General features: G+C 43.4%; 1 protein-coding gene across 2 annotated transcripts in view; it reads left to right on the top strand.

The window, feature by feature from the left end:
- The window catches only part of SGCD (sarcoglycan delta), a 349,496-nt gene that overhangs the window by 285,376 nt on the left and 36,316 nt on the right, over nucleotides 1–27,804 (top strand). For both annotated transcript variants that reach the window (XM_056350163.1, XM_056350164.1), the window contains 3 exons: nucleotides 4,802–4,889; nucleotides 7,190–7,309; nucleotides 22,465–22,537. In XM_056350163.1, the coding sequence (XP_056206138.1) occupies nucleotides 4,802–4,889; nucleotides 7,190–7,309; nucleotides 22,465–22,537 (281 nt within the window). The remainder of the gene's footprint in view (nucleotides 1–4,801; nucleotides 4,890–7,189; nucleotides 7,310–22,464; nucleotides 22,538–27,804) is intronic.

Below are 27,804 nucleotides of genomic sequence, written 5' to 3'. Positions count from 1 at the left end.
CAGTCCAGCTGTGGAAAGAGCAGTGTTTGCTTTCGGTAATGTCAGTGAGAGGTACAGTTGAGCACGAAAATGGTGCTCTGCGTGGCTTCTCCATAGACTGCTCCTTGCCAGCCTGGATTATGGTAGAATATTTTATTTTTTTCCCATTACTTTGTCAAGCCTGCAGGAAATTCACCATTTCCATTATTTCCACAAGCTTCCCTGGTGCTTACTGTGTGACGTTTTGGAATCCACAAGATCAAATCAAAGCTACTCCTTCTGACCATCTAAATTACAAACACACTGACTGTGATGCGATGCTTCATTTTAAAATTGCCTGTTAAAATCCAGAAGGACTCCTGAACATTTTTAATAATTCCCTAAAACAGTCTAAGAACATCTGTTAAAGTATTGTATTTCCTTAAAGACAGCAGTGGTTGAGATTGCTTCAGCTGGAGAATAAGGTTGTCAGTCAAAGTGGGTTTTTGTGGTTTAGTCTCTGATCTAGGAGTTTTTAGCATCTTTTCCCAAGTGGGCCGAAGACAGACAGCTAGTGAGCTGTTAGGGCTTGCCTTGCCATGTGTTTAACCTTGCAAACAATCAGTCAATACCTTTTGCAAAGTCTTCCATGTTTTACTGGATACCTGGTGCTTTGTGAGGAAACAAGATATAGTGGTTTGACGTATTGCACTTCTCACATTATTCCTTCCACAGCCTGTGTCCAACGTTTTAATATGTTGAGTAGCTGTGGCAAATTCTTCTGTGTGTCTACAAACGTTTGCATTGTTAAGCCGTTGGGTCTGCTAATGAGGGGATGAAGGAAGAGGCAGGGTGTTGTATTTACTGTGTAGGATTTCCTGCAGAGATGAATAGTAGATCCATGGTGGGCTGGAAGCCCAAAGAGTCCTTAAAAGATCTCAGCCTCACACGCCCACAGACATGGAGCTGCAGCCCCGAGCAGGGTGGGATCCTCCACCGTTGTCCTGCAAGGAAATGCTTGAAATAAATCAGAAGCAAACAGGAAAACAAGCAGAAAGGAAAAAAAATAAGGCATCCTACTCCCATCAATGTCTCTACCTCAGTTTCTCCAGCCAAACGATCAAAGGAACCACTGGAAAGAGACAATAATGTAAACCAGCGTCGGAATGGAGGGTAGCAAGTTAAATCAAAGGCTGTAGTTCAGTGCAGTGCGATGGCGTGGCTAAGGATGGACGTGAACTGGGACGCTGCTAACACAACCCACTTTAAAAGAGGGTTATTGGAGAGAGAGTGAAGTCATAACAGCCGAGTCTGGGTGTAAAGAGCAAGTCATTGGCAGCGCATGGGCTGGGAGCAGCATCTGCTCTTGCAAAAAGAGGTGCGGGGAAACCTTGTTGTCGTGTCTGTGATGAAAGGAAGAAGAAAAACTGTCAGAGAGAGAGATTTCTCAGTATATCAGATAGCATGCAGGCATTGAAATATCTTAGGTTCTTGTGTGATGGGTGATATCAAGTGCACTTTATCTCAAATGGACTTCTCTGAAGAATTGTGTTGAACCTTTTGAAGAGAAACAGGGAAACAAAGAGAAAAAGATTATTTTCCCTACTTTTCTGAACCCAAAATAATACTTAATCCAGTTTTCCATTCACTTCCATTTCCTTTGCATCAATCCCAAGAGTAAAATATATTCATTTCTTTATTATTACCTATATGGAAAGTTTTGGAACTGGATTGTTGCATATTGTACTACAGAAATGTGGTGTATCGCATACTTAACAGTGTTAGAATTAGATGTGCTTATTTATTGCATGTTGATATGCTAACTCTAGATCTATTGAGTGTTATGATACTTTATGAGGATATTACTTCATTACATAATTATTTTTATTGTAGTGATGATGCCATATTGATCTAAATTTCCACTTGCTCACATGCTTAATTTTGTGTCATGATAACGTGAAAGTGTAAGTGAAGTGATAGGGTTTATCTTTTCAGTTATAATCCCTAACTGTTTTAAGAATTTTTTTAATGCTTTAATTATTTTTTTTCTGTGTGATTGAAGGAAGCTGGCATCATCACCAAGCTTGCAACAGAGGACACATCTTTTAAATGTTAGTGTGTAAAAGATGTCTGTGTTGTTACCTTTTTAAACAGAAGATGATGGACAGGAAATCTGCAGAATTTTCAGCAAAGGGGAGTAATTTTTTCAGCTCTTTTTCATTTCTTAATGGAAGAAGAATTATGGAAATGAGAGTGGGCATTGCATTAAGTGCTTGAAATGTTCCTTCCCTGCAGACCAATAAAAACATAACTCTTCCATTAGGGAAATTTAGTTTTTTGAAGGCTGCATGAATCTGAGCTCTGAATCAGTGAATGAGATGACGATGCTGGGGTAAGCGTGGCAAAGTCTGATGATGTGTTTTAAGTGTTTCGCAGGTGGATACTAGATCTTAGCTTGTCTTGTAAGACTCCGGAGCAACTTTTTCTGTGACTTCTTACATTAACCACTTGGCTTACCTTGTAGTACTTGTACAGTGCTGTCTCCTGTTACACAGATCAGTGACAGAGTTTCAAAGCCACGGGAACTGAATGATTTTTCCTACCTGAATTTGGACCAGAAGGTTTCCTGGCCTTCTCAAAGCACTCTAGCTACTTGCATAAGGCCATAAACAGAAGTCAAATAGCGCAAATCAAAACTGTGACTTTCCTGTGCTTCATATGGCATGTTTACAGCAATTATAATCTCACCGATGACTATAGATTATACAGATTGTAGCTCTCTGCTTTTCAAAATATCCTCCATCTGTGAGCGTGTGATGAAAATGCAGTAGTAAACTGCTCTCGCTGGGGGTGTTCACATTAGGTCCCTGATCAAGGCTGTGGAGAATTGATACTAGAGCAAGTGGGTTTTCAAGTGAAGCCATCTTTTTTTCTGTGCTGTTGACCATAGAATAGTAATCAACGTCAATTTCTAGGTTCTAGAAAACCACAAATAAAAAATAACAAAAAGAGCAAAATCGTTAGCAGTCATTACCACTGTTCCTTACTTCTAATTTATTAATAGTATGTCAGTTTCATATACTATATTACTTAAGATGTCAAACATATCACAGAGGTATAGAAGGATGATTTATTCTCATTTACTCTGTGAGGAGAATGAGACACCAAGAGCTTCTGAAACTTGTCCAAGGTCTGGAAATGATTAAGTGGAATTCTTTCTCTTTATTATTTTTATTTAGTCACAAATAGTCCAAATATAGCTTTAATGCTCCAGTTATAATTGATGGAATAAATCCCATTCCCCCCTTTTTTGCTGGAGGGCTGATCCTGTGGGTGCATGCAGCACAGATAGTTAAGGCCACAAATGCAGTTGTTGTGAATATTTGGTCATACGTGGGGCTGGTTTTGTTTTAGCTTTCTGAGATGTTTTTTCTGCAGATACTGCTGGGAATCATTTTCCCATCACTAGAAGTGTTCCTTGAAGCTCCAGTCCCTCGCAGGGCTCCATGAGTGCATCCCTGTGCTCCTGTTATGTTTTGTATGCAGACAACTTACTCCTCCTGCCTTACTCCTATCCAGAAAAATAGCATCTCTGCAAATAGTAGTTACATTCCTTACAAATTCAGGAGGCAAGGAGAACACGTCTGACCTACAAGATCCTCTATGCTCAGCCTGAGTTTTCATTCCCAATGGAAAGATTTTGAAGCACCGGAGAAAGACTCTGGTTGAGGAAGCACATGGGAATAAAATTTTCAACTCCTTGTTGATTCTCTTGCTATTCCATTCCCTCTACTGGTCCTGTGGCTTAGTCAGTTGATTAATTTAATCAGCTGCCGGCTTTAGACATTATGAAGAGATTCTGGCAGGGAATTTCCACCTCGCACATTAGATTTTTGGCTGATTTAAGTTGGGGTCACCCTGTGCTAGTGCCGTAGGTGGCTAATAGCCCCCGAGAAACCAACTGTGTAGACTGGAACTGCCTGTAGAAAACACGAGTTCCCAGGTGCCTTGGATGCGTTTGCGCACAGAAGGAGCCAGATGGTTTTCTCAGTGGGTTTTCTTTGGCTTTGCTCTGCGGGAGAAATACCTGAGATGGATGCTGCCAGGTAGCTGTGTGGCTTCTCTGTGTTAACAGCTGCTCTAGCTCTTCTCTCAGAGGTATATTTAAAGCATAAAAATGAAAAATGGGCAGAAAACCACGTGGTCAAGTGGGGAATGGGGAAGACTTCGTGTCTTGTGTACCTCCAGACCCAATGGGATGGGTCTGGTCCCAAGCTGACAACCCGGTCTGGAATGTGATGGTGGTACGTGCCAGATGGCTCATAAGTGCTTTGAGACCTAAGGCACTTTCTACATGTCAGTAAGTTTTTCTCGTTCACAGCCCCTGGGCATGGCTGACTCGCGGCTGTGTGGCAGGCAGACACGGTCACCCCGGGGAGCCATCTGAAGCTGTGTGCCGTATTGCAGATTTGACTCTGAAACGCACTGCTGCAGCCAGCCGCCCTCCCAAAGCACCGTGACCTTCGGAAAGCTTAGGTCAGGTCCCCTGTCACCTGCACATTTTAAAATAACAGGTTGCTTGGCTTAAACTGCCAATAAAGCTAATTATCCCTAAAACAGGGCCAGGCTCTGGGACATTAACTGGGCCAAACAGGGGTGTGGACTCTGGTTTTATCCTGGACAATAAAAACAGTGCAAGGCAGCCTGCACCTCGGCCAGGTGCCCAGCCTTGGGCCATTGACGGCAGCCCAGCAGCGTTGGGCAGAGCTCCAGGTGTCTCAGGCAGGCTGGTCTGGGGCAGCCATCCCCACCTCACGTGCTTGCTCTCGTGGTCTTGTTCCAGGGCAACCCACTGTACTTCCAGTCTGCCAGGAACGTGACGGTGAACATCCTCAATGAGAAGACTAAAGTCCTCACTCGCCTTGTAACAGGTAAGGAGGGGGGAAAGCTATGTGGAAGAATTAAGGAGGGATGAAAGTGTGTGTGTGTGTGTGTGTGTGTGTTGTGAGATGCTGTGCTGCCTTTAGACAGCACGCGGGAGGGGAGCCCAGGTGTCTTGTGAAGTACAAATGGAAACTTCGCTCCACTTTGTAGAAACAAAGCTGGAGACATGAAAGCCGTGCTGGAGAGGCAGCTGGCTGGTGTTTTCTGATAACGAAGCAGACCATCGTTTTCATTTGAAAGCCAAGCCAGAGACAGAAAGGTTAGTTGAACCATGTCAGGGTCAAGAACAACATATGCAGGCTGACATTTCCATTGTAACAGGCACAGGCTTTTCCTGAGCCACTTTTGATTTGCCTGAGATCTTGGGAACTCTGCAGATTAACCGCGGCTGGGGTGGGACACCGCAATTTAGAGCTCTCTGTGCCCGTATGCTGATGAAGAACACTCTCGTGCTCCCAAGCCTGAATGTGTTTGATGGGGAATGGGTGTTTCATAAATCCCCAGTGCACAGCAGCATTTGAATGAATGCATGTGTAATTTGGGTTGAAAAGCCTAATGCATTATATATGATAATATAATATATATATATATATATGATATAGGATAGACATTCATTTATTGAGATTTATCTAGGGACCGGGAGAAGTATTGCTGTGTGGCAAAGCCAGTAATCCATAAACATGTTGTTTCTATATGAGGCTGGGTTGTTTGGTTTGCTTATATAACATCTTGGCCTCTAGTCACAGTATTAAATAATTAAATATGCAGCTTCAGTAAGCAATGATTTAAGCAGCGTGTGTGAAAACCGACTGGAGGGAAGAAATAAATTCAACCCCAAGCTCCCTGATTCTCACGTTCAGAATCAACATGTTGAGATTGTTGGCTCTCCATATATTTTTCAAGAGGGTATTTGGTTCACGTAAGCACCTCCCTGTCGGGAGAGCTTGGGAGGATGCAGTCAGTGATGTCTCCCAGTGTGATGTTCTGGTTATTGAGCTCATTTCTGCATTCAGCAGCAGCTTTGGTTTCAGAGCAGAGCAGCAATGTGGTCCCATGTAGTCTGTGCTACAGTGATGAGTAGGGAGGCAGTTAATTAGCAAGATACAAATCAAACTTAAATTACTGGATTCTCTCAGAATGCCTGCAAGAGTTTTTTAAGTGTTTCCAGGCATCTCAGCATAGCTTCGCTTTTTTGTAGTGCAAACCATGCCAATGATTCTGTGCGCGCTGACGCCAATACAGATGACTTGTGCAGGGATACGGGTATAGATGGAGTGTGGAACTGCCTGCAAGAAAGTACTGGCTTTCAGGTCTTCCTTCCCTTGTCTTTGGAGAAATGAGGCTAGTCATGAAGATGGCCAGAATCCATGCAAAGTCCCATCACCTGCCCTGTGCAGCAGCATATTCCTGGGAGGCTGTGGCTTGGCCTGAGTTGTACAGGGCTGTTAGATCTTGATTTGTCCAAAGTTTAGCTTAGGTTGGTAACCGAGAGGTCTGCGCTATGCAGCCTTTGAGCCAGAGACCTGCACAGAATTGCTATTCAGACAGCTGATGTTTATCAGGCTCCACAACAAAACACGTTGCCAGAGGCTTTCCAGGGCTGCCATGCACAGCAGCCTGCGGGAGAAGCAGCAGAACTGAAATAAGAGCTATGAAAGAAAGTCTGACTCGTCTAAAAACTTTCTGAAACGTGGAAGACTGTCATTTGTCTTGGCCTACACATGCTTGAAATGGTATGACGGAAGATGTTTGCTCCTGTGGTGATGTCTTCTTTTGGGGTTGTTTATTGTTTTTTTTTTAATTGGACTGTGCATGACACTGTTATCATTTTAATCCGGGTATATTTAACAGGGAGAAACCCAGGAATATTTTACATGGCAGCATCAGTCCAAGCAAAATGGACTCAGGAACTCTTGATGCCTCTTACAGCTGCACCAATTCTCTGAAAGCATGGCTGGGCATGTTCATTGCTATTCGCATGTGGGTCCATCTCTTTGTAAAAATTTCCTGGCTATTCAAAGTGTAACGGTGATTTTATAACACACATAAGCATTAACAAAATTGTAAGTAGAAATAGTTGAGGTGGTTATTTGGGTAGAAAACAGTGGCCTTTTCTAATGAGAGGTCGCACTCTGAAAAGCACAGACCTCCCTTTTTGATGTGTGGGATGCTGATTGTATCTGCAGAGCTGTTAGGACAATCTCAGCAGATGGGTTTATTAAACATATGAAGCTACTGTGTGATTTTCTTATACTTTTCACTTAAACATTGTGCTTCTTCCCTCTAGGTCCCCAAGCAGTGGAAGCACACAGCCAAAAATTTGAGGTGAAAACCCTCTCTGGAAAATTGCTGTTTTCTGCAGATGACAACGAAGTGGTGGTTGGAGCAGAGAGACTGAGAGTTTTAGGTAAAAGATTATGCACTAAATCACTGTTTTAATATGCGCCTCTTCAAATTTTAGTATAGTTTTGCCTGACTTTCCTTGATGCTTGCGGAAAGCTTCTTTTGGAGATAAAGCCTTGCACTCTCTTTACTGCTTTGAATCTTCCCCAAGCAGGTAACGGCCAGGAGTTTCTATCTGAGGGGTTTCTTAGCTTGCACAATGTGTTATTTCCCTCCAGAAGGAACTCCCCTGGAAGGGGTTTGTCTGGCTCAATGAAGTAGCTTTAGAAAGAACAACTTTATCTCTTGGGTCTGGGATGAAGGACAGTGAGGGATTGCTCTAAGGATGCTTCCATGTCTGCAGTCACTGTATGTAGGGAAACCTCTAGGCTTCATGCTTTTGATCGCACCACTTTCACCAGCTTCTCCTTCATTCTAAAGCAAATGCCAAGGAGGAGACATGCAGCGAGAAAGTCAGCAGGGATGAGGAGACATGCAGCGAGAAAGTCAGCAGGGATGAGGAGACATGCAGCGAGAAAGTCAGCAGGGATTAGGACCCCACATTAATTCTCTGAAGAGTTTGGTGGTCTTTAAATTGGCTATCTTTCGTTAGCCGTGTGCAGGAGTACAGTGTGCATCTCTGAGCCGTCTTCAGCTATGTGGTGGGTAGGGTTCAGTGTCCCGTGCACGGGAGGTCGACATCACCGATGCCACCACTCCCTCGTCTGCCCCTTGAGACAGACAGGGCACCCTGAGCTCTCCTTTGCCTGTGCAGGATCTGCCTCCCCAGCTGTCCTGCCTGCTAGGCTTGGCATTGGTACTTCCTAACAAAAATTGGGGAGATACACTTTGGGTTTGGGCATGGGGGTTGCTTGTTGTTTCTTTGGATTTTTTTTTTTTTTCAATTAGAAAAAAAGGAAACAGTTATAGTAATTCTGAAATTTAAAAATATATTTGATAAATTATATGAAATTACCTCTTAGGAACTTGAATTCTCTTGCTCTCCAGTTCAATCCGTGCTCTTTGGTTAGTCTGAGATTTGCTGGTGAATGTTTTCATGCAGGACCAGGCTGGGTAGCTCAGTATTGCTGGCAGTTAGTCACAGAACGGTGCCACTGGTCTCTGTGGATGCACTGACAGTTTTCTAATGGCTTGACATGGATGGATGTTTGCTCCAAATTGCTCCGTACTTCTCTAGTAAGCTCCTAAAAACAAAGAGATCAATGAAGGAGATTAAAATTATATGTAGTTGTTGTTGTTATTATTATCATTATTATTATTTCTATATATTACATAGCATTTTATTAGTATACTATGTATAATCTAAAGGAGCTTAAATGCCTTGAAGTCTAACCATCATGAATGGGACTTTGTATCCAACCCTGAACATTTTAGGTTACCGCGCGTAACGCTACTCTAGAAGGTGCCTGTTTGTAGACCAACCAGGTGTAGCTCTGTGCAGGTCGCTGTTGTTACATACTGGACTAGTTCAGTCACCAGCTATTTTAAAGCTTGGTGAGTTTTGTAGAGTAAGTGTTGCACTTCACAAAACTAACAGTATCTTTTATAGCTTAAAACCTTGAAAATGACCATTCAAGATTCTTGCAGTGTTACAGAGCTGGGGAACGTTTCTCACAATCGGCATTGTACTGCGAATCTCCCTTTGCACTGCACTCTTCAGACCTAATACAGTCTTTGTGCAGGACAGGTGAAGTCAGGAAGTAACAGTTTTTAATTGTTTTCTTGGAGATCTTAAAATGAGAGAGATTTATGTCACTGGTTCTTAAAAAAAAATACAGAATCTTTTCCTTACAAGTTGCAAGTACTCCTTTTCAGATTATGTACAAAAATGGTGCTTTTTATTTACTTTGTACTCTTCAGAGAAAGCAGGAATTATTTTTGATAGTTATATTGAGTTTCTGCCTCGTTGTAGGCTCCAGAATAAGCAGCATAAAAAATACCACTAACCACTGTAGTGCATTTTCATTTTTACCTGCATCTGTGTGTCGGGGTTTATTTGGTTTATGCAGATCTATCAGCAAAGAAGAGGTAGAATGATACCACTGGTGATGTTAAATCGCAAATATTCCTATGACCTTGAGCTGAAATGCTTTCAGAGTTCATGCTTGGCTTTATTTTTCTCCAGCTTTGCTTCCCCAATCTAATTTTATCTCCAAAAGTGTTTGCCATGGCTGTTTGCCATGCTGGGAAGTGCTATACCGTATGTTCGTATTTCTTCCAGTGTTTTTGTCTGCACTCGAGGCTAGTCCAACTTGTAGTACACAGACAAATTCCTTTGATCATTTTTCTGGTGTTTGGGATCTCAGGTGCTGTTGGTATGTGTCTGCTGACACCTGTCTACGCTATGTAAATAATCTTAACTTGTTCGTGTTATTGCTGAACATGTACTTGTTGTAGAAAGAAGTGTGTGTCTGCAATCTGGCATGAAAGTCGTCTCGCAGAGGTTAGAGCAGCAGTTACTGAGCTTGTGGCTAGCTTTTAATCTTGTTAATGATAATTAGGTTTTTTTTCTTTGTACACTCTTCAAAGCTGATTCTCAAAGTTTGTTCTACAATGCTAAAGCTTTGTCTTGAGAAAAGAGGTGCTTTCCTGTTTTGAAATGGACTCTACTCTGGGTAGCTAAAGGGTTTTTCAGCATTGGTAAGGCATTAAAAAAGGGAAGAATAACAGAATTGTGGATAAAAACAAATACAAGTAGGACATGTGCTGCATTTGATGGTGCTTCAAAAAATTGCACAGCATGGGTAGTGCAGATTACCAAATGAAAGTGCTTTTTATGTTAGTTGTGTTTTGGGGAGTTATTTCTGATTTATAACTGTTAAAGGGCACAGAAAGACAGAGTTGGTCCCCTCTGCTTTTCATGCACAATGTAACTTAGAGGTCTTCGATGGTTTTATTTGATTTAGCAAATCCAGCCAAACCTATCGTCATAGGAGAGATTGGAGGATAATGGGAACTTGTGTTTGAGGACAGGGGCAGCCCTCTGAGCCCTTTGGCCATGGTCAGCTCTGCTGGCAGCCGTGCAGCCTTTCGCAAACACATGCACAAGCTCCCTCTGCCTTGCTCAGAGCCGGCCGGGAGCTCAGCAGCTGCATCGGTCCGGATGACTCAGAAGGAGCTCGTGTTTGCCTGCAAGAAGTCATGCAGAAACTGAGCCTGATGCCAAATCCATTCTGTCCTTCTCTTTCCAAGCTCCTCTGCAGTGCCTGCGGTTGCCCAGCCATCTCCTCCACCCTTGTGGCGGCACGGGGTGGCAGCACGTTCTCGTGGTTAGCACCCCTTTCTTTTACAGGCTTCGCTTCTGGAGCATTTGAGCAGCTCACGGTCTTTTAAAAGATACTGCAGCAAACTTCGGAGCGGGTCTCATTCCTCAGATCTGCAGCCCTGGTTTTGCAAGGCTTAGGTTTTGAAAGCAAACTCAGCCACTTCTCTGCCCGCCGAAGGGCACCGTGGCGGTGCGGGGGGTGACGTGCACACCCTTCTGCGCTGCCCGTTGCCACGGCCAGCAGTGCACTTTGGCAGACACAACATAGGCACAAGCTAATGCCTGGCTGGATGCCCACCCCACCCCACCCCCCGGGCTCATAAACACGTATGGGCTGCCTTATGGGAGATGAAGGAATGAGTCCTGATTGAATTTGCCTGCGGTGCGTCATGCAGCGGTTCGCCTTCCCCCCTCCTCCCCCCCTCCAGAAACAAAATGCGTTCAGCCCGCCTGAAGAATGGTGCAAAAGAAACTCTTTAGTTAAAAGAGCATTAAAAAATAATTTTGATATATACTCATTACCAATTTCACTTAATAGCATATTGAACGTTAGAGCATTTATAAACAAAAGACAATCATAAAGCATTATTCTGACTGTTAATTAGCTCTATTTATTCTCCAGATTAGTTATTAAATATGCCCTCTAGATGCCACTGGATACTAATTAACAGAGTTACATTATTATCTCTATAGAAAAAGCATTTTTAATTAAATCTAAAGCAATTTAAATTACCATGAGTTTTTACAGAAATTAAACTCTGGTCAGATGCTTAATTTAGCCTTATAAGACAACATCTGATGACATGCCAGTGTCAGTTCTCCCAAGGGCCTTGACATCTTTTTTGGAGATTACTTTCTGAAGTTTGTGTTCAGGGAAACTTGCCAGCGTACTCTGGTGTTTAATATTTATGATGGATTTAACCATTATTTTTTTTTTAAGACTAAATATTGATGGGAATCCACATGCTTTGCAGTGAGCTGAGATAAAAATGCAAAAGACGCGTTCCTGCAGCTTACAAGCTTTTGCAGTCCCTGGGTTTGAGTGGTGGAGGAAGGTTTGCGTGGGAGGTGGGATTGCATGGGCTGGACGCTCTCCCGTTACAAATCAACCAGGTTTTCTTAACTGCTCTTAAGATTACCATTTTGCTTTGCAATAAGGATGGGATTAATCCTAAAACCACAAGGTACCATTTCTGTAATACAAGTATACAGGGAGTACTCCCAGGTTGCTCCCGCTCTGGGTCCCTGGAAAATGTGCCTCTCACTTAGACATTTATACTACCATAGCCTAAGCTTTTCTCCTAATGTAATCTGATGATAAAAATTCAGCTAAAGCTTTTCACTGTGGCAAACCGTAACTAAAATAGCTGTATTTAGGGTGGGGTAGGATGCCTTTCATCTGCCCGTATAAAGATGCAGGAGCTTCTCTGCAGAAGATGTGCAGCATCGCAGTCCTCCCCCACAACACAGCTGGCTAACACGCACCTTTGATCTCGCCAGCCCCTTGCATGCCCTCCCTTCAAATGATCAGCTGTATTTCTGCCTTGTAGCTTTTTTTCCACTGTAGCATATTCCCTCTGGGTGACGGACTGCGTGGAGCATGCAAATGCTGACTGCAGGTTAGACTTCCAGGAACGTTCGTTTGGGAGCAGGTTGTGTTCTAGTTTCTCACCAAGTGCCTGGGAATGCACCTGAAAAGAGGAGTCAGCTGTTGAAATGTTATTACAGATTCATTAATAAGTTTGGATTAATTAATTCCAAGGCACGTTTCCAGCATTTTATTTATGAGCTGTATATTAAGGACCTCAGAGGTTTCAGTGGGGGAGTACCAGCGATAAAAGCAACACAGCCCAAGCTTACAGTCCGTGCGGTCTCTGTGTGACTGTCTCATAGAAAGTGCTTTTATACGGGTGGGTTTGGGTTGGGGGTTTCTGTTGTTGGGAACTGGGGGGAATAACCTGCTGTGTATTTGCAGGTTACAAGGTGCTGGGTTTCAGTACCCATGGCAGGGTTAAGGATGTTGCAGTGTAGTTGCAATGGCAGGGTTTGCAACGTCCTTCGCTTAGACGGGAGGAGAACACAATTTCATCTGAATGTGGTGATCTGTGTGTCTGTGTGAGCTGGCCCAGCTGGCCCTAAAGCTGCACATCTACACGCGTGTTCAGGGAGCCTTGTGTTAGCGTGATCTGGGAGGAACCCTGAGGAACTGTGGCTGCAGTGCCCGCTTGGTTAAAGCACTCTGCTCACCCTTCTCAGTATTAATATTTTAGTAGCTGTGTGGCTTGTCCTTTCTAACTGGTGTTTGCTGCAATATTTGCAGCAGAGGAACTTCAATGAGTGCAAGAATAGTTACATTTCATTAAAATAATCCAGAATGCTATTCAACTGGTTCCAGTCATTTCAGAGGACAGTGTAACTGAGAGATTTAACAACTTTCAGAAATTGTAACCCATTTTTGTTGCGTGCACCGTTCTTCAGAAGCAATTATTTATGGGTCAGGACATGCCTGTTTGACCCTTTAGAGCAGCCATTATGATTTCAAAACGGCATTTTGCTGATTTCTTTGTGGCAGAAGGAACAACTTCTGTGGCCAAGTGTTGAAATCAGGCCTGATCCAGAGAGGAAACGGAGCTTTCTGGCCTCACCATTGAGTCTGCTGCAACTTTACGCCTGAGGATAAATGCCAAGCTTGAATCTTTTTATTGTGGGTTTTATACCTTTTCCTGAAAAACGTGTCCTTACTACAGGTCTGTCAGTAGGTTTTTCAAAGGAGAAATGGTGCTACAAGACTCATTACTTAGCAACTGAAATATTTTCCCACGATGATACTTTTCCTTTGCAAAGACAGCGGAGAGGGAGCTGCCTGTACCTCTGGGATGGCTCGGCGCTGCTGAAGCGTGGCCGTGGTGCCGTGCTGGGGTACCCTGCTGGGCTTCTGGAAAGCACGCTGTACCATCAGCCTGGGGTCAGAGGTCTTTCCCAGTTCATCCCATTGCAAATGAGCTCCTTGCTCAGGCTGCTTCAACGGCACCGAGAGGTAGCAGTTGCTCCAGAGCTCCCTTTTGTGTTCTCGGCAAGAGCAAAGCGTGCCACGACGGCGCTGCTCACGAGGCCGGGACAGGCATTTCACCTTTTGCTGGAGATGTATGAACTTCTTTAGGAAGCAGCTACGAATATTCGCTACGCACTCCCTATAGGTAATTAAGCGGTAACACTAATGCAGTCCTGCAGCAATTGCCAGGCTGTCATGTAGTCATTGGTGCTGCGGTAAAAGGACAGAGCATAAACCAAGGAAAGCAGGGAAATAGGCTGGCAAATGAAGATACCAGGTTTTAGCACTGGCACTAGCAAGACTGGGAACAGCCTCCGCTGTCTGTAGCCTTCAGTCATGGCAGCGGAGTTTCATCACATTTCTTTGCACTCGCTGCAGAGCTTTGATGCTGGGGAAAAAAAATTATCTTTAGCAAAATTAAGGGGGAGGAGGGGAGAACATGATTCTTGTCAGTGATTAAAGCCACAAGGAAATTTGCTCTCAGTTAGGGATTGTGTTATTGCTGTTTCAATGTAAAATTCAGGTGTCAAAAATTATTTAATCTGCAATCAGCAGTGACAAAGAATTTAAAAACTCTATTTAAAAAAAAATATTTGATTAAATTGGATGGGGGTTTTTCCCCCAGAGGTTGGAATGGGATTTTTGGGTGCTTTCTTCCAAATAAAGTTTTTGTCCCATTCTATAAGGGAAGAAATTAAAATGGTCAGATCTTGAACAAACCTACAATTGTTGAGTGAATATTTCTGGCTGCTTTGCTTCCTTGAGGACAATAGATGTGGACACTGTTGTCCATTCCTTTTTAATGGCAAATCCAACTAACATTGCCCTCCTTTTTTGAAATCCGCTTACCCAGATTGTAAACGTCTTTTGTCGGAGAGGACAATGTGTGTCGGGAGGGAGATATACTGAGAAGTTTTCCTTGTGTTTGCTTTTATTTCAGAGTACATTGCAGGCAAAAAGGATCACATTTATGTAAAGTCTATAGGCTTCGAGTCCAGGCTGAAATGTGTGTTCAGGTTGCGTTGTCTTAATGCTGTTTAAGGAAAAAGAAGAATCATCCATCATCAGATTAATATTGATTAAATGTCACAAGGATTATGGAAGAAGCATACCATATACTTACCAAACACTGAAATCAAGTTTAAAAGTGTGGCAGATTTATGTTTTATTTCCTAAGTGTCTTCCCCGGCCTTCACAACCTGATCCGTTTGAAGCTCACATAATATTCTACTTGATGAATTTCCACTGTGTATTCCTGCTTCAGGTGCTTCCCTGAGTTTCTTTGCAACTTTGCACCAGAATGCCAAGAAGAGCTTCAAAGGAATTCAGTGATGACATTGCTATCATTGAGCTGCAGAAAAAGTGTTGAGGGACCCCAAAACTAGTCGAGAAGGAAATATCTAGAGGTCAGCATAAGCTGCAGCAATCTTTCTTTGTATGTCTTTCTCAGTTTGGATGGGAGCCCTTCTGTTCTTTTCTGTTCTTACCTTTCTCAGATATTCAACCACTGAAGCTAGGCTGTTGAAGGTCGATGTGTGTCCACAGACACATCCATCACTAATGACCTACATGCTCATCTTAGAGCTTGTGGTTCATCTTATTGTTTGCAAGTTTTCTACCTTAAAACCAAGCTCCATTTGTGCCTTGGGACAATGAGTCAGATAACTGCTTCTCCTCCAGCCAGCAGAGCTGGCAGTGCTGGAGTCACAAGGAGTTCCCGGCTGGTCTCGCTCAACCACAGCCCAGTGCCGAAGGGCTGACTCACTCCCTGTGTGCGTACAGTGCCAAGACCAACATCGAAAAGCATCTAAACAAATTATATTACATTTTTATTATCATCACCTGCACGTGATTTCATTACATAGATTGCACTTAAAAGAACGACTCCCCAATGCTTTGACAACGAAGGCAAGCAGATAGATAGACCTTTGCAATGAACTATTTTTATGGTATCCTAGAAAGAAACATGAATGAAGCTTTATGGCTTTTGTTCAGTGTGCTGGCTTAACCTAGCCAGGCTGTTATTGTTGGGCCCTGAAATGGAGCCCTTATTGATTTCAGATTTGATGGGATTCAAGGGGAGCAACAGCAATTGCTATGTTCATCCATTTAAAAACATAAATTAAGGATGAATAAGGCTTTTAAAGCTAGGAATTAAAAGAAGCAGGCACAAATCATTTCTACCTGTATTGTATTGGATTTATTTCCTGGACATCTGTTTGCACAGACACCTTTCGGAGCCTGTCACATATTACCCTGATGAGACCTGCAGAGGAGAGAACCTTCTCAGATGGGTGTTTTCATTAACAAATTGCTGAATGTGTCCTGATCAATAACAGTGGGAATAGAGGTAGTTTATGGAGATCACCAGCACGCTGCACATTGCCTCTTGACTTCAGCTAGAAAAAACTCATAGCAAATCCTTCTCCTTCTCCCCTCATTTGCACAGTACTACATTAAGGCAAAGCGCTGAAGAGCAGACACTGTTAAAGCCAGCTTAATCACCAAGTTTGTCACAGGGCTCTCAGACTCCAATTTCATTATAAACCAGTGATACACAACACTAAAGGTGTACTGTGGGTCTGGAATTATTACTGAAAGAAAACAAAGAGTGGGAAAGAAATATGTCGTCTAGGACGAAAAGAAAAAGGAAAGTGGGGAATAACTAACTAGGTGCATCTGCACTTGAGCGGAAACCTGATTTCTCTCTTTCACGTTCTGTTCCCCCCCAAGTGCTGTTCAGCTGATTGCCACCTACCCTTGACAGCAGGAGCATCAATCATTAGTCTAAAAATACCTCTCATTGCATTGCATTTGAGCTCTTCTTCTCTCCCATCCAGCTGATAGCAGTAGAAGCCTCGAGCAAGTTTTGTGCAGAGTGATCAGTACCTTGCCACGGTGGCTGGAGCGCAGTGGGAGCAGGGACGGCCCTTGCCTTTGCACCAAGGAAGGTGCCAGGACAGTTCCATGCAGCTCAGGTGCACGCAGGAAAAGCAAGAAGCAGCAGGGCGTGCTGGGCTGTTGATGTCCACTTTCCTCTGGCTGGATTTGTCACTGGTTAAGAAGATGCACGTTCCAGCTGCCGTTTCCTCTCTTCTTGGGGCGTTTGTAACTCCCCTCTCCCCTGTGGAGTTGCTGGCATCCAGCCAGCGTTGAGCTCACGCCAGAGCCCTTGCCTTGGTGGGGTGTTAGTAATCTCTTGGTCTTTTCTCACAAAGCTCATGAGATTGATCAATCAGCTCCCCATTTGGAAGAAGAGGGTGAACGCTTCAGAAGGCACTGTTCAACAGGAGACTGGCAGACCGACATGCACACACAGAACATGATGCTTCTGCTTTGTTTCAATGTGAAACCAGGATTTAAAAACGCCTTGTTTTATGCTAAGTCTCGGATTCACGTTGTAGAGCAAGGTGATTGCCAGAAGCCCAGTGCGTTGGCTGGTTTTCTTGCTTTCCATGTTGGAAGCGGTGAGGACAGGTTGCTCTGCAGCGAGGATGGACAGTGCCTTCCTGTGCAGGAGCTGGAGCTGTTCACGAGGTCCAACAGCCCAGTGGCACTGGAGGCTCCCGTGGCAGGTGCAGAATGGGCAGAGGGAGGTGAGAGGAGGTCTAGAAGCTGGGTGTTGCTCCAGCAACTCACTTGCAGTGGTCCAAACGGCAACCAGGCTTGTCTCCTGGATGTGGCAGTAGGCTTCTAAGAAACTACTAGTGCCACAGAAAATGCAAACTCTTATTTGGCAGAGCTGTCCTCATGCAGTCTTTCTTCTGAGTCTTAAAGAAGAAAAAGAAACCAAAAAAAAAAAAGAAAAAAAGATCCCCAAACCCCAAAGTTGACCTGTAAATGTTCCCTTGCCATAGGACTCTTGGCTTTTGTTCTTGCATGAAGTGAACACATATTGGGGTCTTTGACATTTGTGCTTCCACACCTTATAAACTGGAAGGGGGTGGGGGGGCACGGAATCCCACTCTGAGTGAATCTTTATGGTGATTCAAAACATTTTAGGTAGATCCTGTCATATGCTTTATAAGTTCCTGACTGATGTGTGGAATTAAGTTATTGGGCAGAGAACCAGCTAATGGAAACACATTGATGAAATCATTTTTGAGGGACATTAAATGGAACTTAAAATAAAGCTGAAATGGCTTTATGGATTTTTCAGTCAAACTGTTTATGAACATTTATCGGTGGTAAATTACACGGTGTCAGAAGAGGGAATCAGTAGGTATGGCTTTTAATAGAAGTCGCTCTGATATAATACTGTGAGAAAGAATAATGTATCGCCTAGGGATGTACAGTATAGTATGTTTAAATACAAATTATATGATTGTTTTCTCCCAACTGTCTTTGGCTGTTTGCAGATAAGTTACCTTTAGCAGCAGCAGAGAGTCTTGTAAGATGGGAAAAAAAATATTTTCAGTACTTTGCAATAAAATAGAAATTTTGTATTAAACCTTTTTTCATGGTAGATAGCAAATGTTTTAATAACAGGTAATTGGGGAAGCAGAAGCTGTGTTGTACAATAATAAATTTAATTTAAGTTTCCTTCATACTCAGTAAAGCGAGAAGGGGGATATAGCAGCTTTGATTGAGAAGGGGGATTGTAACAGCGAATTCTTGAACTCTTAGAGCTGTATATCAATATCATTTGCCAGAACCCATCATTCCTCAGAGGACAGTGAAAATAAGACTAGGGGAGTGCAAGACTAGCAGGCACTTTCTGGTCCTGCAGATCTTGTCTCCTGTTTTTGAAACGCCACATCTTATAGTCATGAATCTGTCAAATCTGTTACATTGTCTGTCCCAAGTAACTGAAAAGCTGCTCCCATTTTTGCTTCTCTTTTGGCTAGAAAACACTTACTTTTCTTCCCAAATATATTTGGGGCCAGTTTATTGCCGCTTGCTGTCATGCCAACATAGGCCTAGAGCCAGTAGTTCTTTTTCCTTCATGTTATTTATCCTCCTAATGTATTTATACACAGCATTTGTATCCTTCCTTAGCCATCATGCTGCTAAGCTAAAAAGCCAAGTCCTTCCAGTATTCTTTTGTAGGATGGACTTTTCCTCTTTGTGCAGTCATGGCAGTGTTTCCTCTCTGTACACTTTCCTCGCTGAGGATGAGCTGGGGGCTACATAATAGTTCAAGGATTCCTTGATGGTTCTTAAAATAATGTGATTTTTTTTTTCCATGTTCCTGTTAGACTTGCCTCTTGCCTTTCAGTTTAACGTCACATTTGCCTTCCTTTTGGCCCTGTCCCACTGCCATGAATCATGAGTGGCACTCAAGCTTTGTCCAGGGGCGTTTCTGTCCTGGAAGCATCCGACACAGAGAAGAAATTTTTACTACTTTTCTAAGCACGTGACCTTGGACTTTATATTTTATAATTTCATCCTCTCTCTCTTCTTCCATTTCCTGAGGTCAAATATTTGTTTCTCCATGACATCCCAGTTCTCCTCTGCAGGGCCAGAATAGCCCAGTTCAGTGTCAACAGCACATTTCCCTCAAACTTCCCTTGTTCTTTTGCCAAACATGGATGCTATCACAGCCTGGCTGGGGACTTCCAGAGTGGCCAAGAGCCAGACCTTGACACAAATGTCCAGTTGCATTTGTCCAAAGCTGTTGTTTCCCTTGGGAGGCACTGCAGGAGCTGCCGCTCCCCCCGGCAGAGACCTACACCCTTCCACGTAGAGGAGAGGACTGGTGGGAGCGGGCACATTCCAAGTCTCTAAAATTTCCAGTAACACAGAAAGAAGGGGATGGCTATTTACTGGTTTTCACAGTCCAAGTCAGAAGAAGCATCCAGTGAAATCATCAGGTTGAAACCAAAGGAAGAACTCCTCCGGAGTATTTTGTTCATCTGTGAGCCCCCTGACACAGAGATGGGGACACTTAAAATGATAATTAGGTGAGGCGAGGAAAGCTTATCAGTGTCTCTCCGGTGGCTGGGTGGCACTGCCAGCTCAAGGAGTCCCTCAGCTGCTGACAGCCAGAGTCAAGGGAGGGATGTCTCAGTCCCGGTCCCTCGGCAGCCCCTCGTGGCTGACGTCCTACTCAGTGACAGGGACAGGTGGCCCTTTGGGAGATTTTGTGTCCTTAAAACAGAATCATAAGAAACGATATTGTCAAGGCAGGAAGCCTTATCAAGGCAAGTAGCGTTCACTTCTAACTTGTATCAAAGGAGAGAAGAAGAAGGATTTGGTAATCTCATTCCTGTTCCTAGTGCATAAGGGACTCTTTCGTGGATCTGGGAATGAAGGCGACAGGAAAAGAAGGTTTAAGAACTGTGTGTAGGGAAAGGAAATCAAGGAGGTGAAGGAAAGAACAGCAGCCTATTTTGTTTTCAGCCTTCCTGAAATGGCTGCATTGGAGTCTTCTCTGCCTTTGTTTCCAAAGATGGTTGCTGCATTTAAATTAAATAATGAAAGCCTACAAATATTTCGTTAGAAATATGCTAAAGTTTCTCCTTATCCTGCAGACATTTCTGGTTATGTGCAGATGGTTATTTTGGGGTTTGCATAACTTAAGTAGCTGATCAAGTGTGTAAAAATGGATTAGAACTACCAGCGTAAAGTCACCATTTAAACAATACAGGTGGAAAGGGTACAAGACTGTCTGTGTGCACCTCTCCAGCTCCGCTTCCTCATCTTCCTCTGCTGCAAAGTCATTGTTCTGTTACACAGATACGTGCAGGCTGCGTCTTTTGCTAAGTTTCATTGCAAAGCTGATAGCCAAGGCAATTGTGTGGATAAGCAGAGACTTAAATCATTTGCAAACTGTTGAGAGAGGACAGATCTGGTGATAATAACCTTCATGACTGGCAAGTTACAGCTGCTTTTGACAACTGGTAACGATGAAGGCTTATAATAAAGTTAAGAGCTAAATATCTGTATTAATGCCATAGGATCAATTTGAATTCTCAAGTATAAGCCCTCAAACTTTAGACTGCTTTTATCATCTTTGAGATTACTTTGTTTTTCTCTAGGTTAAAAAGGAGGTGCGTTTTTTGACAAAGGTTAGAGCGCTTGTTTTCATTCTGATTTTTTTCTTTAACACAGTGGGATGGCTTGGTTAATTTATTTCAGTGCAAAGAAAGTGCAGTCTTATTGAAGCCACAGGTGTTTCTCAGTTGTAGCAGAAGTTAGAGAAGGATGTTGCATTAACATGTTTTACATCATCTCAGAAGCTTTTCTTATTCTGTAGTGGTGACTTCCAGACTGCACAGAGATAACAATTATAATAGCACGTGTTAAGAGAGATCTCAAACAGAATATGTGAAAGGTGTCATCAGGATCTGTAGTTTGCACCAATAGCAGTATAAAAGAAAAACCAAAGGAAATAAAAAACTGCCACTGGTGCTGTTTGCATGCTGGCACTGAAATTGCTGTGATGACTACAGGTAATGAATGACTAATCATTCACAGGGTATCTGAACGCAAGACCACATGTCTAAATTTAAGAATAGAGGTCATACTTGCTCACTGGGTAGGCAGCTATATATTAGAGAACATGAACGTTAATTTTGAGTGCTCTGCTGTGTGTAAGGCAGTTAGTGTCGTTCTTAACTGTGTTTTAATTGGAAATTTCAATGGGAGCGAGAATATGATGTTCTGCAGCATAGAGCGCCAGTGACAGCACTTGGGGACACCTGTGTCCCAACAGGGTATTTTAAAAGTGGAATGGGTTCAGAAAAGAGCAATGAGAAATCCAGAAAATCTGCTTCACAGTGAATGATTCAGAAAGCCTGAGCTATTCAGAGAATCAGAAAAGGTTGAGGTCGTTGGATCACTGCTGGTAACTATCTGCAGAAGGTGGAGAGTCTGCTCATGCAGGGCAAATTGGCTGACACGTGAGGACACGAGAAGATTTAGTGGCTGAAAGCTGAAGTGAGACCAATTCAGATTAGATTAAGATTTTTTAATTAGAATAAATACTGGAAAGGCTTACCAGAGGATGGCACAGGCTGCCTTTGGCTTGAAACAGTGATATGGGGAGAGCACGTCTTCTAGAGAGACACAGTGTGGCTCAGGCATAAATATGGACCAAATAGTGCAGGGATGGCCGGGTGAAGTGGCCCAGCCTGGGCTGTGCAGGTGGCCACAGAAGAGGACTGCGGTGGCCTGAAACTTAGGAAGGCTGTTTGTATTACCTAGCAGTTTACAGCTGGCGATCTGAAAACAGTCACCAAATGGGGATGGTGCTGCCTTCCCCACCATCTCTAAGAGCAGGGGAAAATGAGCAGAAGTTAAATGACTTCTGGGTCACACCTCAAACTGGTGGCTGGTCTGGGACTAGGGCAGGGTCTGCTGCCTGCTTGTGCTGCATTTCATCTGGTGGACACCTCCCTCCTTTTCCCCAGGTGGGAGCACAGCCTGACCAGCAAGACGTTTGCAGTGGTCGAGCCAAAATTTGGGTTTCTCCTTTGAGTATCTCTCAGAGCCCAGAAGAAAAAAAAAAAAAAAAAAGAAAAAGAAAAAAAAAAGCGCCATGACATGCATCCAGGTTCATTACTGAGGGACATAGCTGGATTAGATGCCTGGTGGCCATGGGGGTATCTTTTCCAAGCTCCCTGCATCAGTTGGGTCGACAAGGTTCCCACAGTCAGGGTGCAAGCAGCTGTTTTTACAGCCAGAAGTGCCATTTACAGGCAAATCCCAGTTGTAATCAAAGCAACCGATTTCAGATGATCAAGGTCTGGCTTTTCCTGGGGACAGAAGGGATGTGTGCAAGAAAGAAATGGAGTCAGGCAATGGGTTAAATTGCACCTAGGTATGATTTGACAATCACTCCCCTGATAACAGCTTATAATGTTTACAATTTGTCTTCTGTTTTGTTTTGTGATTTCAGGAGCAGAAGGCACAGTGTTCCCTAAATCTATAGAAACTCCCAATGTCAGGGCAGACCCCTTCAAGGAACTAAGGTAAACTTTGGAATATGGTTTAACGGTAACTCAGTGGAGCCTTGTCGGATTTGTGTGTGCTGCTGGGCATCAGTTTTGCTTTTGCATAAAAGCTTGGGGATTCACTTCGGAAGGCATCACCAAGAGGATGCCTTGGAAGAGAAGGGACTGCCGTGTTTACATATAATATGACCAAGCTAAAGGCAATCATGGGTAATGAGAGCATCGTTTCTCCTCTGTAACATGCTCTGTGTACCCTGGGCTTAGCATTTGAAAAAAAAAAAAAGAAATATTTTCCTGATTGTGCAGGGAGATACTGAAGTCTGTGCTGAATCACAGGGAGTAGCAGCAGGCAAAAGGATAATGCTCTCCAGCATTACCTGTCTTGCAGAAATGCAAACCCGCCCTGACCTACAACAGGGTCTAGCTGCGTGTGCATGTAGCTGCTGACAGGCGCAGAGATGCTGCTTACTGACAGCAGTACATCAGGAGGGTATAAACAGCACAGCTCCTGAGAACCAGCTTTGCCCTCAAGCTAATGCTGGGCATTATATTTATTTTAAAAAAAAAAAAGTGTGCCGCTACAGGTTAATTTGGATGAGTAGTCTCTGAAAAGAGCCTTATCATGTGGCCTAATAAATTATTGACTGAATGTTCTGATATCTTCTGACCAAGAACGCTGAAGGGGTTTGCCATCAGTGCTTTAATTGTTGGTCCTTAGGAAAAGAGAGAGTGAGAAAAAAAGCTGGGAAAAAATCTCCAGAAGGACATCTTGTCCTTAGGTCTTGGGTTGCAGACTTTCCATTCCTGGAAACTGCTGGGGCTGAAGCAATCTTCAGGCAGCTGAAGCTGTGCAGGAGCGCTGCAAATTTACTGCAGGTGCACCAAGATGGGAGAAGACCTCTCATTAACTCTCTGTACTCTGATACGGGGGATAGTTATAGCCCAGCTAGATCACCGTGGAAGATAAAGAATATCCTGGCTACCTTCCCTTGGGTCTGTCTAGATCTTTCTGTTTCTCTCTGTAAACACTCTTAATTGTTCCCATTTTGCACTCCGGGGACCGTATGTCAGGCAACCAGTGCAGTGGTGGTCTGATTCAGTTTGTTATAGAAGCCTGTTCTCTTCCTCCATGCAGTGACTTTAACCCTGCCTTACGGTTTTCCCAACCTCGGTATACGTCCTTTAAACAAAGAGGGTCTTTGCTCAGCCTGACATGCAGCTGCCAGGGCAGCGCTGGGGTCTGCAGTGGTGGGAGAAGCCCCAGGAGGGCAGGGAGCAGTGATGCGCAGCACAGGTACCCTCTGTTTCTCCAGGCAAATGAAGCAGCGGGTGGGTGGGTTTGTAGGTGAGGTTCAGGTGACACAGGCTTTCTGACACAGCCCATATTTACTGACTTTTTTTTTTTTTTTGAGGGGGAGGGAGGGAAGAAACAAAAAAAGGCAAGATAATGGTTAAAATATCCAATAGCATCTAAGTAACTTACAAAACCAGGTCCCATTTTCAGCAGCGCAAAAGAGATGCAAGACGTAGGTCCGTGTGTGTGGTTACTTAGGACTTTTCTAAACATGGGAAGGGAATTTAATCCAAATAAGTGTAGGTTGTCATATTAGAGGGGACAAATGTGAATTAAAATGGCCTTAATCTGATTGAGTATGCGTCTGTTCTGAAGAGAATTAAGCTAAATGAAATTGAAATGAGTTAATGGCAATATCCATGCAAGGGGTTGGTTCAGTATGTTTGATCTGCTTTAAATTCATGTTGTTATTTCACTTGTTTTATGTAGAGGGCTGTTAGATAACTGACTTCCTTTCAAATTAGTGGACTGGGTGGAAAAAATCCTGTAAAAATCTGGTGGGGTTTTATTCTTTTTCTTTTTTCTTAAGGGGAAATCACTCAATAGGATTTACCTTGGAAAAAAAAAAAGTCCCGTGGGGTCCCAAAACATTTTGTGTGCTTCTGAAAATTTTATCTTGGCAAAAATAAATGGTTTTTTCCATCGCCCTGAGAAGAAGAGAAGCAATGGTAGCACTGTGTAGAGAAAGCAAGGTTTCCCAAGAGCAAATGCTCTTTTTCCTCCCCAAACCAAGAACCATCCATCTCTCTCTCCACGTGTTGGAGCACTGGCTGCTTCTTAGGTAAAATGGTGCCTTTTGGGTGCAGTACAGAGTTAATAGATAAAATAATCTTACTCTGGGGGGACATTTTTTGGTACCGTCCTATTTTGATGGCAGAGTATGTTTGTAAGGTGTCCTTTTGGCCTATTCAAAAGGATTCTGCAGTGAAATGGGGCTGAATGAGGTGTCAGCCTGTGGGTCCCAAGCTGCCATGCAGTGCTAGGGAAGCAGCGCTGTACACACGCACTCAGTAGCTGGCGTGATTCTGAAAGACCTTTTTCTATAATAAATAGTGCAGACTTTCTTTCCTCCTTTGGCTGAAGTTCTCGGGGTGGGAAAGTGCACATTCAGCTCCTGTAGGCTGTCGCCAGCCACTACCGACCTCCATCACCCTTTCTAGACCAAATGGGTACCATTAGTTTGCTCTTTTCAGTACCGTACTGACTCCCGCTTTTTCATTAGGACACTTCAAAATAAGGTGACAGTGGCTGTCACTGTCAGAAAGAGAGGAGTCCAACTGCTCCTGTCACCACTGGGAGTCAGACCATCTGATGTCTTCTTTCCCTTCCTCCTCTCCTTAGCAGACAGACCGATTTCCCCCGCAAGGCAGGCAGCAGCGCTATCATGCCAATCATCTCTCTTTCTTGCTTGCTTTTCCTCCCATCTCCCAAAGGCCTTCAGTCATGCCGATGTGTCACAAAGACTGACACGCTCCAAGCGACAGCACGCACATTCTCAACAGACTTTCTGTCCCCGTTTAGCTGACGAATGGTCCTCAGTTCATGTAGCCTAATGCATTTATTATTAACCGGCTGCTCTACAAGGTGGTCACAGAAAAGCGTGGCCCTCTTTTCAGAGTGCCCTTTTTAAAACACTTCTGTCTGCAGTGATTTAGATGGGGAAAATTCAGGTGGCAATGTGGCCACAGCTTTCTCCTTGCGTGCTAAGCCCATCACAAGGCAGCGAGAACTGGTTTGGTGCTTCTTTAAGCCAGGTCTGGACTTTGCTGCTGAGTCTTCTCAGGAGGTGCTCTCCCGTGCTGCGGACTCACGTATCCTAAAACAATCCTACTCAGTACCAATTGTACTAGGAATGCCAGAGCTCCTAAATGTCTTGTTTATGTTTAGTGCAGGCTGTTGTTAATGGTTCATGTTTCCTATTTGGGATCTAGAATATTCTTTAATAATGACCTAAGAACTAGCAATGATTGAAAGACTATTTGGTGTGCTTCTGTAAACATTTCCATGGTTTTACTTATGTAAAGTACTTTTAGACTCCTGAAAGTTTTGGTAGTTGTTCACTGGGTTCTAAACTGGTCAAAAACAGTAAAAAGGGAAGCAAACAAATTCAAATTATTTTCAAATTCTTGGAACATTTAATATTGCCATTCAGTATCATCCCAAAAAAAAGTTTGGGAGGAGAGCTTGGGAGATTTGTTTGGACTTTGAAATATTTATACTCATCTGCATTGGCTCTGTTTGTTGCAAGTCAGTGTCTTTGACATATGATAATGTGATTGCCTGTGTAGATAAGTTGAATTCAGGATGACCTTTTCTCACTGGGATTATTTTAGTAGCACCCAAGTAGCTTGTCAATAGCCTGTCTCGAGAGCCTCTCCTTGACACTGGCAGGAATCACCTGCCTTTCTCTATTTATCTTCTTTCAAAAGGCAAATACACGCCAAGGAGGCTAACAGAAGTTGTCCGACAAACACAAGATCAGCACTCTTCCGAGGTGAGGGATAAAGTCTAGCCTAAGCAATGAGCAAGGGAAAAGGGAAATAGTTAGAGGGGAGGGAATTAAAAAGTGGGTGATCCCAATATAAGAAAAAATACCAGGAGGATATTGTTCAGCTGCTAAGTGCTGGGAGCTGGGAGGGTGTACGCCGGAGGGGTGCCGTGTTAGAGCATCCATCCTGGTCCTGAGGCTCAGAGCTACGCAAGTACCTCCCCGGTGTCCAGGGCATCCTGGGCAGGGGCACCCAGAGCATGGAAACCTGGTTTAGGGCATTTCTGTCCCCAGAGTTAAATAAAAAGAAATCAGACAGCATGAAATTCACTCCGCAAGGGGCAAGCACACACCTGGAATTCATCCACAATTATTGTGGGTTAAAAATGCAGTAAACCGCTCATCCAAGGCCAGGAAACCAAGGGATGACTGTTTTTCCTGTACTGCACAAATATAGTTAAGGGAGAATTAATCCCTTGGGCTTGAAGGGGTAATTTTTGACCAAAGTTAATTATGAAGCACTGAAAGTACCAAATGGCAGATGAAATGTACTAGCAGCTTGATTTTATTAGTGCAATTTTACCTTACCGTGTACGGTACTGAACTATCCAAATAGTCCAAGTGAGACCTATTGTAACAAAAAGCAATTTAAATACAGTGCTCAGCTAATGTAACAATACTCATTTTGCAAAACAATAATTCTTATCAAATTAAGGTTTCTCTCAGCTGTGTTTCACAAGGCAGCAGAGACATTTTCAGTAAGTACAAACACAAATAATGTTTCTGTCTAAACCCCATTACATTAATAAAGATTAAGGGAACAAAACAATAGATGAAATGCAAAAAAATGAATGGTATGAAAGAGGAAGTAATTGGTAAGAAATGGAAATAATTTGTAAAGACTAGTGTGTGATACTGAACCACTGTTCATTCTACAGCAAACGCTTTGGGATCCCTGTGAGGTGTCAGCAAGGGGAAAATGGCCAGTGTAGCCCCGTATCTAGCTGGTGTCATTTTCTGATTGATTTACCAGAAAGGATGAAATTATTTCTCTGTTATACCAGTGCAATCCAAATAATTTCACTAGTCCTACCAGTTTAAAAGACAACAGACTTTTGCCTTGGGATGAGCTTTACTTTCTGCATAGTAACAAATATAACTATTTTCATATGGTTTTGTATGACCATCTCCACTAAAGTCAACACATACCTATTAGTGTACGACTGAAATGGAAGGACACAGGTTCCTGGTTTCTAAATTACAGCTAATTTAAGTGGACTTTGATGAGTTTCTTTAAAATGGCAGAGGTCCTCGTCACTCTCCATTTTCTAACCTAGGAGACCACGTCTGCTCTAACAGTTTCCCTGTGACAGCTAAGGCTTCCTGAAATGCTTGCTGTTGGGGGAAGCTTTCTGGGAGCAGAATTCAGGGTGATTTCACAGC

Source organism: Falco biarmicus, chromosome 8 (genome assembly GCF_023638135.1).
Source record: "Falco biarmicus isolate bFalBia1 chromosome 8, bFalBia1.pri, whole genome shotgun sequence".
NCBI lineage: Eukaryota > Metazoa > Chordata > Aves > Falconiformes > Falconidae > Falco > Falco biarmicus.
This window is presented reverse-complemented; position numbering and strand designations above follow the sequence as displayed.